At 42.7% G+C, this 12446-nt stretch overlaps 1 protein-coding gene across 1 annotated transcript; it reads left to right on the top strand.

Moving 5' to 3' along the window:
* The first annotated feature begins 744 nt into the window (after positions 1–744).
* Positions 745–8954, top strand: gfi1b (growth factor independent 1B transcription repressor). The gene is made up of 7 exons (XM_056432540.1): positions 745–931; positions 1523–1623; positions 2202–2369; positions 2485–2723; positions 2853–2990; positions 3806–3971; positions 5647–8954. The coding sequence occupies exons 2-7, from the start codon at positions 1530–1532 to the stop codon at positions 5823–5825; spliced, it is 984 nt and encodes a 327-aa protein (XP_056288515.1). The 5' UTR covers positions 745–931; positions 1523–1529; the 3' UTR covers positions 5826–8954.
* Positions 8955–12446: the final 3492 nt, after the last annotated feature.

Genomic DNA, 12446 nt, shown 5'->3' with positions numbered 1-12446 from the left:
CTAACATGATATTAAAGGGAAGAAAATGTTTAATTAAAAATGAATACACTTTTTTAAATTTTTTTTTTAAAGCTCACACGTTTTCATTATTTTATTTTAATCCGTCGTGTCGCTGCGCACATGGCGTGCCGCATCCTCACGTGTCAAGAAATCTCGTGTCTGAATATTGACATGCTCTAATAACTAAAGACAAGAGTCAACAGCGCGGATCTCCCGGACTGGTTCGGTGTGTGTGTCTTTGGAGGAGCTTCGGTCCCATGATGTTTTGTTCCTTCAAATCATGCACACAATACACAGCGTTACTCCGAATAAATCCTGTAAATCAAACATTGTGAGGTGGAAATCATACGGGTCGGATTTTTTTTCGTTGAAAGTACTTATTTAGTTTTTGTGCTTTTAATTTTGTTTTCACGAGAAAGTCACTTACATTGATGTAACAGCGCAATTTGGCACCGGAGGGGAAACAAGAAGAAAATAAACATGTCTTCCGTTTAATGCATCGGAGGAATAATTTTCATGAAGCTACATTTGTTGTCCTTTAACCCCGAACGTTTTGACACACTGTCACTTTGTTTGGTGTAACTGTTCCAGGGACGGATCAGGCCGCGTGCGTGTTTAGGCAGGCGTGCGTATTTACGCAAATTTCCACCTGCTAGGCCCTCTCATTGGTTAAAAAACCACAGTCAGATTCCCCCTGCGAAATTATCTGATTGAAAATCAGGGCGGGGAGAAAAAGAGAGAGCAACAAGTGTGATGCATTTTTTTGGGGTTCTTTTTTTATTTTTTTACACTGCTTTGCTTTTCAGACTTTTAGGGAAAGGATTTTGGAGACACGCTTTTTTTTCTGCTCCGCGGAACCCCGAGGAAAATATTATTGTTTCCATAACTGCATAACTTTTGTTCATCTCGACGGGAACGCGCTCGGTTAACGGTGAGTTTACCTCCGTGGAATAACTTCTGGGACTTTTTGACGACTTGTTTTTGAAACCTGCAAAGTATTAAGATTAATTTAAACATCGGACATATTTAAACTTCATGTCTCATTTGGATTCAACCATTAGCGCGTGACTTTAATAAGATATTAAATAATAACGGAGTAACACACCTGCAACAAAAGACAGAACATCTAATATAGAAGTAGCCTGACTGAAATTATATCTATTTTCATATACATATGTATGTTTATATATATATAAATACTGTAAAAGTACCCTGACTGACTGATATATATATATATAATTCTATATATATATATATATTTTTTTAAATGGCAGGTTGCATGTATATACACCTGCAATAAAAGACAGAACATATAATATAAAAGTAGCCTCACTGAAATTATATATATATATATATAAACACAATACATACATAATACATATGTTTATATATATATATATATATATATATATATATATATAAGCTTTAGTGAAATTATATATATATATAAATATATATATATATATATATATAGAGTGATTTGTATTTAATTGTAATTATTCTTTTTGGGGTGTGTGTGTAGGATCAACATGCCTCGGTCTTTCCTGGTGAAAAACAAAAGGTGCTCGTCGTATAATGTTCACCGATCCCATGAAGACGAGTCTGAGGCCCCGGCGTGTAACGGTGAGACTGGAATCAGAGAAACGAAAGAAAAGAAGCTATTACTCTTGTGTCCTTTTTAAAAACCTACTATAATCATAAAATCATACACACAGTCTCCAATTCTAGATCTTGAGGTTAAATAATGAACAGATGTTTCTTAACCCTTGTGTTGCCTTAGGGTCATTTTGACCCGAATCAATATTACACCCTCCCCCCGCCTTTGGGTCATTTTGACCCGATTCAATGTTTCACCCTCCTGTTACCTTTATATTTACTAACATATTTTACCCTTTGGGTTCAATTTGATGCCAGCAATTAAAACCTACAGAAAATTATTAGAATTAATATCGTTTTCCAAGTTTAAGTGTGAGGCACTTTATGTTTGTTTGTTGACTACCGAAAGAACACCGACATTAAACATTGAATGGGGTCAAATTAATCCTAAAGCGGGGGGAGGGTGTAATATTGATTCGGGTCAAAATGACCCTAAGGCAACACAAGGGTTAAATAGACAAAAATGTCCTCAAAGAAGAATTAGAGCTGTTATAGAGCGTCGATCTTCAAATTCAATCCCACTTCTATTTGCTTTGCATTCGCAGAAGAAACACAGGAGGCCCAGAGCACGGACTCCGAAGACAGGCTCCAGTCTTGCCCCGAGGACCACTGCTCCTTCGCAAAGGAGGAGCCAGAGCTGGAACGGCCCTTACCTGCTCACCCGGAGCCAGCCAGACCCCCCGTGGCCCCCACACAGCCATACTACCGAAATGGTGAGCTGCCAGTTCCTCCACCTCTCATCCTTTTGTCCTACCACCTCCACAAGCTCTCAATCTGATGGGTGATTTCTTCTTCTTTGTGTGTGTGTGTGTGTGTGTGTGTGTGCAGCCCCCCAAGAGGCCCACATGGCTGGATTCGCTCCTTACTTCAAGCCGTCGTACGGCTGGGAGCCGGTGCCGTCCTCCTACAAGCTGCGCCAGATGAGCTTCAGCCCCACGGTGCTGCAGCACACCAGCAACCTGTACGGCCCGCACATCAGCCGCAGCCCGCAGCCCCAGCAGCCTCTGGACTGCAGCACGCACTACTCCCCCGCCCTGGAGAACTACCACTGCATCGCCTGCGAAAAGGTGCGCACAACATCGCTTTTTTTGTTTGTCGCTTCTCGTCCGCATCGATCGGAAGAAGAAGAAAAAAACAGGCAACTCGTCAGACGCCTCCGTTAACGGGGCCTGCCGACTCGTTTTCCCCCCCCGTAGGTGTTCTCGACGCCACACGGCCTGGAGGTTCACGTCCGGAGGTCGCACAGCGGGACCAGACCTTTTGGCTGCAGCATCTGCAGGAAGACCTTCGGCCACGCCGTCAGCCTGGAGCAGCACATGAACGTCCACTCTCAGGTGCGTCTCTGGAGCCGCACGGCGCGTACGGGACGTTCACAGCGTGGAGAAGTTGCTTCCGCACTTCCCATGAGGCCCGGTAAGCGGCCGCTTCCTTTGACCCCGACCCCATCCGGGTTGTGATAAAAGCTGCTGCTCTCCATACCCAGGTTGAGGAGACCCCTGGTGACATCACCGTGACATCACCGGGGGTTTATTGTGCATATGGAGAGCATGTTACGGGACATTATGTCACTCAGAAAGATGAGTGGACCCAACTCGATGTGTGAAACGAGTGCATTGACTTCTTTTAAATACAAGTTGCAAAAAAAAAAGAAGATTAAAGTAGTGTTTTTTCCTTTTAATCACATACGTACAAGCTCGCCAAGTTGCCATCCTTCGTGTTTGGTTCTGTGATTACCTTCGCATTGAAAATGCGGAAGGTTATGTTTTGATCGCCGTGTATTTCTTTATTTATTTATTTGTATGCGTGTTACTCGCAGAACTCAAAAGGTATTAAACCGAATCGCATGAAATTTGGTGGGATGATTGGTTATTATCCGGGGACCATTTGATTCGATTTTGGGATCGATCGGGTCAAAGGTCAAGGTCATGAAAAGGTCAAAATCTTCTTTTTACCATAGTAATTTTCATCCAATTGGCATGCAACTAATGCCAAAATGTTCATAATTCAATGCCCAATCTTGTGATATGTGAAGGTATGCGCTCTACCGCGTGCCCGTTCTAGTTCTATAATGTTGTGTCATGGGGTCGGTTTCAGGCCACAATGAACCGCGCGACCCTTCAACCTTTCTTTGCTTTCGTCTTCCAATCAGGAGAAGAGCTTCGAGTGCAAGATGTGTGGCAAATCCTTCAAGCGCTCCTCCACCCTCTCCACGCACCTGCTCATCCACTCGGACACGAGGCCTTACCCCTGCCAGTACTGCGGCAAGAGGTTCCACCAGAAGTCCGACATGAAGAAGCACACCTACATTCACACCGGTGAGTCCATACGTAGATGGTGGCGGGGCAGGTGGCACGATATTTGGCTGTAATCTTCGGCTTTCCACGCATGAATGGTTTCCTGGAGTCATATAACTACTGATAAATCAGAAAAATAAAACGTAGCCATCATGTTCCGTGCATTTGCATATTTGGTTTTTTTCCTGCTTCATGCGGAGCGCTGTCAAAGGAAGTCTATGTGAATCTGAACAATGGCATAATTCTTCACCTGTAGCTACGCGTGCTTATCTTTTTTTAGATGGGGGGGTGGGGGGGGGGAAGCACACCTCTTATGGCATGCTTATTAAATAATAACACAAAATATATGTATATTTGTATTTTTTGTTACTGCTGTATTTCCAGGTGCGGCACGCAGGAACGGTTTCCTGGAGTAATATAACTACTGATAAATCAGAAAAATAAAACTTAGCCATAATGTTCTGCATATTTGCATATTTGAGCTGTCAAAGGAAGTCTATGTGAATCTGAACAAAGGGATAATTATTCACCTGTAGCTACGTGTGCTTATCTTTTTTTAGATGGGGGGGAAAAAGCACACCTTTTATGGCGCGCTTATTAAATAATATATATATATATATATATACACTACCATTCAAAAGTTTGGGGTCACTTAGAAATGTCTTTATTTTTCAAAGAAAAGCACTGTTTTTTCAATAAAGATAACATTAATCAAAAATACACACTATACATTGTTAATGTGGTAAATGACTATTCTAGGTGGAAGTGTCTGGTTTCTAATGAAATATCTCCATAGGTGTATAGAGGCCCATTTCCATCAACTATCACTCCAGTGTTCTAATGGTACATTGTGTTTGCTAATCACCTTAGAAGACTAATATCTGATTAGAAAACCCTTGTGCAATTATGTTAGCACAGCTGAAAACAGTTATGCTGGTGATATAAGCTATACAACTGGCCTTCCTTTGAGCTTGAAGTTTGAAGAACAAAATTAATACTTCAAATATTAATCATTATTTCTAACCTTGTCAATGTCTTGACTATATTTTCTATTCAATTTTCAATTCATTTGAGAAAAAACAGTGAGTTTTCATGGAAGACACAAAATTGTCTGGGTGACCCCAAACTTTTGAACGGTAGTGTATCCTCGAACTGAAATCCATCCTGATTTAACCTTTGAATTTTGACAATGAAAAAATGACAATGTGCACAAATGACCATTTTGGAGACCTCACCTAAACTGTCTTTACTCACGAGACTCTAATTTAGTTCTGCTTCACTTTTTCAAATTCAAACTTTGCAGAGATACTCGTCAGATATTGCGCTCGGATGCTGAGGAAGTTTAAACTTTTCAGCTGCATCATTCCAAAGATATCACAATTACAATAAGTGATTTTTAGGCAAACCTGTAACTTTTTTTAATGTGTGCTCTGTGCCATCTTCATTTAATCTTAACCAGTAACACGTAGGCTGATATTTACACAGATGGAGTATTCTCGCAAGTGTTTACTTTTATTATAACACAAATTATTCAAATAGTCTTGTGGTAGAGGAGATACATCCTTGTTTTTTCAAGCAGAGGCCTAAAAAAAAGGCTAGGGTTAAAACAAAGTTAACAAACCTGAACTTCTTTACACAAATGATTCGGAAAGGATTTCTCGCTGATTAAAGTGTGTGTTTTTTAAAATATTTGTAGGTGAAAAGCCCCACAAATGCCAAGTGTGTGGCAAAGCGTTCAGCCAGAGCTCCAACCTGATCACCCACAGCAGGAAGCACACGGGCTTCAAACCCTTCGGATGTGACATTTGCTCCAAGGGCTTCCAGCGCAAGGTGGACCTCCGGCGGCACCACGAGAGCCAGCACGGCATGAAGTGAAGAGGAGCCGCCGTGTGTGTACGATACATTCCTATATAAACAATAGAAACCCATATTGAATTCTGAGTGAAGGCGAAAATCTCCTGTATAATTAAGAAATTACGAAGTTGATGAGAATGTACAAATGAAATGAGATAATATATTGGAAGCGATCTTTCAGAGTTTACATGTGCCGACGTCATTGAGTTTTTAAAATATGCTTTTGGTATTTGAGGACATATTTTGTTGGTTTCCTATCGTTTGTGTATATGCTTGATGCAGCGTGTGTTTTACCGGCTGGCGTCCGGCGCGTGAGCTGCAAAGGCGTTCGCTTGATATAAAGACTTAAAGAGTGAGAAGCAGGGAAATCTTGATGGTTGACCTTCTAGAATAAAGACACGCAAAGTGAAATGTGTTATAAAATCCTTTGCACCTTCCGGGCAAAAAAACACTCACGCAGCGTTTATCTAAGACGAGCAGTGCAAACACACTTTGAACTATTAGCATTCACCTCTCTTTCATGTGTGTGTGTGTGTTCTTCCCCGCCGCTCTCACACGTCGCTAGCAGGATGTAGAATGACTCGCGGCCGGCGGCCTCGGGTGTGAAGATTTCTCGCTGGGGAGCGACGCTCTGGAACGCCACGCAGGACGCAGTTAGCATCCGCTACGTTCGCTTTGAAGCTCAGCGACTTCCAAAGCAGGCTCTATAATCTCAGTGAGAAAAAGAAAAAAAAACACACACACACACACACAATTAAACAAGCTGTCAGAACACACAAACGCAGTGTAAACATTTGGCCTTCCTCAGTGCATTGAGTCCTGTGGGGGGTGCAGGGAGTGATGGGGGCAGAGCCGTTACCACACCCACAGCCTGCTGGATTAACTTCAACAAACAACGAAGACTCACCACCTTCCTCAAACACCAAACCTGTTAGGACATTAAGCTGCTCCAGGCAAATCACATCATCATCGGCGCCTTTTTAAATCTGACAGCAACCGGATGAGCGGTTGTCAAGAGTTTGCTCGATTGCTTTGATCTTTTTCCCCCCGATTGATTAGCAACACTTTCTTTCTTTCTATTTGCGGCGTGGCTCTATAAACTACTTTGATACATGTATAGAGGGCTAAGTGGGACTAGAAAACACATTAGAGGGGAAACGCTTCACCGGCTGCCCGTAGAACTGCTGGTCTACGGGGCCCTAAACGGTATGGCTCGGAAACACCTTGCTGTCGGCCAATCAGATCGTCCAGCACGGGTCTCCTGAGCGCAATGAGAATGAAGTGGGTGCATTTGGTTCCCTAAGACTCGGCGGTAACTTGTGTCTTCTTTGAAAAGCACCCTTGAAACTGCTTTTTATCTCAAGCTTTTTGATAGTTAAGAGTGCGTGTGTCCAGACTTAGGCTACCTTGTGGGGACACATTTCAAGCTACCTTGTGGGGACACATTTCAGGCTACCTTGTGGGGACACATTTCAGGCTACCTTGTGGGGACACACATTTCAAGCTACCTTGTGGGGACACACATTTCAAGCTACCTTGTGGGGACACATTTCAGGCTACCTTGTGGGGACACATATTTCAAGCTACCTTGTGGGGACACATTTCAGGCTACCTTGTGGGGACACATTTCAAGCTACCTTGTGGGGACACACATTTCAAGCTACCTTGTGGGGACACATTTCAGGCTACCTTGTGGGGACACATATTTCAAGCTACCTTGTGGGGACACATTTCAAGCTACCTTGTGGGGACACATATTTCAAGCTACCTTGTGGGGACACATATTTCAAGCTACCTTGTGGGGACACATTTCAGGCTACCTTGTGGAGACACATTTCAGGCTACCTTGTGGGGACACACATTTCAAGCTACCTTGTGGGGACACATTTCAGGCTACCTTGTGGAGACACATTTCAGGCTACCTTGTGGGGACACACATTTTAAGCTACCTTGTGGGGACACATTTCAAGCTACCTTGTGAGGACACATATTTTAAGCCACCTTGTGAGGACACATTTCAAGCTACCTTGTGGGGACACACATTTCAGGCTACCTTGTGGGGACACACATTTGAAGCTACCTTGTGGGGACACATATTTTAAGCTACCTTGTGAGGACACATTTCAGGCTACGTTGTGGGGACACATATTTTAAGCTACCTTGTGGGGACACATTTCAGGCTATGTTCTGGGGACACATATTTTAAGCTACCTTGTGAGGACACATTTCAGGCTACCTTGTGAGGACACATTTCAGGCTACCTTGTGAGGACACATATTTTAAGCTACCTTGTGAGGACACATTTCAGGCTACGTTCTGGGGACACATATTTTAAGCTACCTTGTGAGGACACATTTCAGGCTACCTTGTGAGGACACATATTTTAAGCTACCTTGTGAGGACACATTTCAGGCTACATTGTGGGGACACACATTTCAAGCTACCTTGTGGGGACACATTTCAGGCTACCTTGTGGGGACACATATTTTAAGCTACCTTGTGAGGACACATTTCAGGCTACCTTGTGAGGACACATATTTTAAGCTACCTTGTGAGGACACATTTCAGGCTACCTTGTGAGGACACATATTTCAAGCTACCTTGTGGGGACACATATTTCAAGCTACCTTGTGAGGACACATTTCAGGCTACCTTGTGGGGACACACATTTCAAGCTACCTTGTGAGGACACATATTTTAAGCTACCTTGTGGGGAAACATTTCAGGCTCTTTCAACTGGACAAAAGTTGCGAGGCATGTAGTAATTATTGCGGAGGGTCATTCTTCAGGAAATTAATGTCATTCAATATAATGTCCCCAAAAGACACATTGCCTGTGTGTATGGGGGGGGGGGGCTGCCTTCTTTATTGGGAAGAAATGCTGGTTAGGTTTAGGGTAAGGTTAGTGTAAGGGTGAAGTAAAGGTTAAAGCTAAGGTTTAGGTTAGGGTTAAGTTTAGGGTAAGTATCAAATGAGGCTGGTAGAGTTTATGGCTAGTGTACGTCTCCAGGAAATGAATGTAAGTCAAAGTAACGTCCCAAAAGTCATGAAAGCCCAACAGTGTGAGTTCGCCTGTGCACATTGGTTATAAATAATTGTATTTCATGTATTTGTGTGTTTGTGCATTTTCGAATAAAGTATTTTGTATACACTTTGTTTAATGTGTTCTATGTTTCTAGCACACTTGAGTCGACCTGCATGAAATGTGCCATAACACAGACAATTGATTGATATAGAAATAAAGAAGAGGGGATCAATAACTTTCCCACGGGGAGCCTCTTGCTGCAGAAATCAGTGTCAGCACACGGAACACACAGGAGACGAGAGGGCTTACGGTCCGGCAAACAAATCTGAGGTCTTTATGCAAACTGTGTTGATTTTACCAGGGCAACGGGGTGCCTTGTGATCCACGAGAGGTCGAGACCTGCTCCGCATCCTGGTGAGAGGAGACGAAGCAAATCACAATCCTGCACAGGTAGCCAACCGAAAGGAATGACACCCAAGGGTGGGACTTAGCAAACAGGACGTGGGTCCTGAAAGAGGAGGGGCGGGGATATGTGTGTGTGTGGGGGGGGGGGGGGGGGAATACCCTCAGGTGTGAATGCATCTGTGATATTCCTTCACCTGTGTACAATTGTACATGAAAAGATTGATGTGGATTCATTTTTAAAACTTTTTTTAAAAACTTTTTTTTAAACACAGATGACAAATAGTAAATATCGGATGAGGAGTGAGCTGGAGCGGTTCATGTGGTTATCCAGCTTTTGTTCATTTGCATGAATGTTGCCTGAGGCATTGTAGTATCCTGACATTTGCAAATGTACTCGATGGTTTTTCCAACTGTTGAGGCTCCACCTGGGAACCGTTTCTTAGGGAAGTTTCTTTTTTTCTCTTCTTTTTTTTCTCTCAGAAGCTGCAGGAAATAAAGTCCGTCGAATATATAAATATAATATATATATATATATATATATATATTATATATATTTATATATTCGACTTATATATATATATATATATATATATATAAGTATTGTTTTGCAGTGTCACATGAACATGTCTGCCTCATAAGAGCACCGATCCACACAAATCTCTCCCATCCAGCAAAGACCTTAAATATATTTATTTTAAATCAAGTTTCCAAACGTCAACGCCGTCCCTCAGAAACCAACACCCCTCAATCCAAGCTCCGTCTCACATAAAACTAACTCCGTACCGTAACCTGACAAACATGGCAGGAATTTGTCTTGCAAATTTGGCTTCATGCAAATGAACTCCTGGCCGCTACCGTGGAACACGCCGTGGATTGGAAGGACGGCCCGAGGCTTCCGTGGATCCTTCTTGGGAGACAGGGAGAGGGGGGGAGGAGGGGGGGGTGGGGGTCCGCTTTGCGTCCGTGAGATCAAAGACATGGCCCTGGAGTCTGAGTCATCATTTTACCGTTGGGGAGATATATCTACTTAAATCTCCAACTGCTCTTTTTAAATACCACCCACACTCCCTCCTCGACAAAACAAATCACTTCACAGTTTTAGGGACCCAGATATTGATTCCATGTCAACCGTTCCAGCCGGATAGCATCCCAATGACTCTCCTGGTCCTCAGATGCAGAGCCTTTCTTATCCTTGCTAAGTCTTTGCATCAGACGGACGCAGCGCGCGATGTGGTTTCTATGACAACAGGTCAAATGAGAGGCTTTGAGTCCGACTGGTTCGTTGCGTCGATTCCGCTTCATCCAAAGCGAGCGAGGCCGGTGTGGAAGTGGAACTCAGAGGTCCGTTCGGCTGTTATTATAAACATGAAAACATATTCACTTCTTTCTAGTATGGCGCACAGGGAAGAGGTCAGGAAGCTGCACATAAGTAGGCCGACACATCTGTATGATATATACATATATATATACGTACATATATATATATGTAATATACATATATATGTGTATATAAACAAATATATTTATGTATGTATATTTATGTATATACTGTATGTATATGTATATATACATATTTATATTTATGTATATAGTGTATGTATATGTATATATACATATAGATTTCCAGTATGTATATATACATATATATATATACACATATATACTGTATATATACTTATATACATATGTATATATATGAATGTCTATATATGTATATATATTTATATATACATATATATATTTATATATACTTATACATATATATATACATATATATATATTTATGTATGTATATGTATATTTATGTATATACTGTATGTATATGTATATATACACATATATTTCCAGTATGTATATGCATATATATATATATACATACATATATACTGTATATATAAATATATACATATGTATATATATATATATGTATGTATATATATGTATATATATTTATATACTGTATATATATATATATTTATACATATATATATATCTTTACACCAGACTAGATAGAGCTGCTGCTTTTTTGTGCTAAAATAGCACAATTAAACAAGCAATTGAAGCGTAATTTTCTAAAGAACATATATATGTGAAGTAGTAAAAAACAATTCCGGAGAAGCTGTAAAGGTTTTGATTGCTGAAGGTCCAGGACACGTTTGATGAGAACAACAAACAACGAAGCGTCTCAGTGAAAGAGATCAGGCCCCGAAGCCACAATAACAACCACCACCACCACGTGTGTGTGTGTGTGTGGGGGGGGGGGTCAGTGCTGAGTGACATGCCAGCGATCCATCACGCTGTTCTTTTCGCCCACAGACAGAATAATGCAGACAGAAACACGAGCTGTCAGCATGACTGGACACGGGGAGATGCTGCCGCGATCACATCTGCTGCTGTCAAACAGCGCCGGCGGGGGGAAAGGGGGGGGGGGGCGAGATACCACTTGACTGCCGGTGACATCGCGTCGTGACCCCAACGCACGTCCTGCCCTCCAGGAGATAAGCTCGGCGACGGCGTGCACAACCCGGGCCACGCCCACAAAGTGTCATAAAAAGACTCGCACTTCCTGCGGCGGCCTTTTCCCGGGACGTAATCGTCCATTTCAACAAGTAGGCGACTCAACGTCACTCACATCCAGCTCCTTATCGTCGACAAGAAGAGGAAACAGAAGAAGGAGAAGAAAGAAGACGGAGAGAGACACGTAGACGCTGCTCATGACGTGGTTACGAGAAATCCTCTTAGGTTTGCTCTGCTAAAGTTGGACTCTCGGTCAGTGAAGGCCTCATTTACATTCGTTCCTCCAAACAAGGCATTTGCATTCGCTGCAAAAAAAGATTAATTTATCGACACGACTGTCCATGATATATCGTCGCTCGGGGGTTGCCATGGGCACCGAGCGGTCTTGGATCCGAGCCGTGTGGTGAGCGGTGTCCCGTGGAACCACATGCCCCCCCCCCCTCTCACGGCGTCAAAAAAAACGGCCCGATAAAAAGCAAACGATGGCGTACGATCGGGACGACTTGATGTCACGAGTAATATATTCTTGTTTTCTATTTGTCGATTGCGTTCGCTCGAGACTCGGCGATATCAATTTAAAAGAAGCACCCCATAGCAAGCAGAAGGTCCGCAGCAGTGGTTCCCAACCTGAGGGTGGAGTCCCCTCCAATGGGCCGCCGATGCATCTGGAGGGTCACGGCGTGATGAACGGGGTGG

Source organism: Pseudoliparis swirei, chromosome 15 (assembly GCF_029220125.1).
Source record: "Pseudoliparis swirei isolate HS2019 ecotype Mariana Trench chromosome 15, NWPU_hadal_v1, whole genome shotgun sequence".
Taxonomy (NCBI): Eukaryota; Metazoa; Chordata; class Actinopteri; order Perciformes; family Liparidae; genus Pseudoliparis; species Pseudoliparis swirei.
This window is presented reverse-complemented; position numbering and strand designations above follow the sequence as displayed.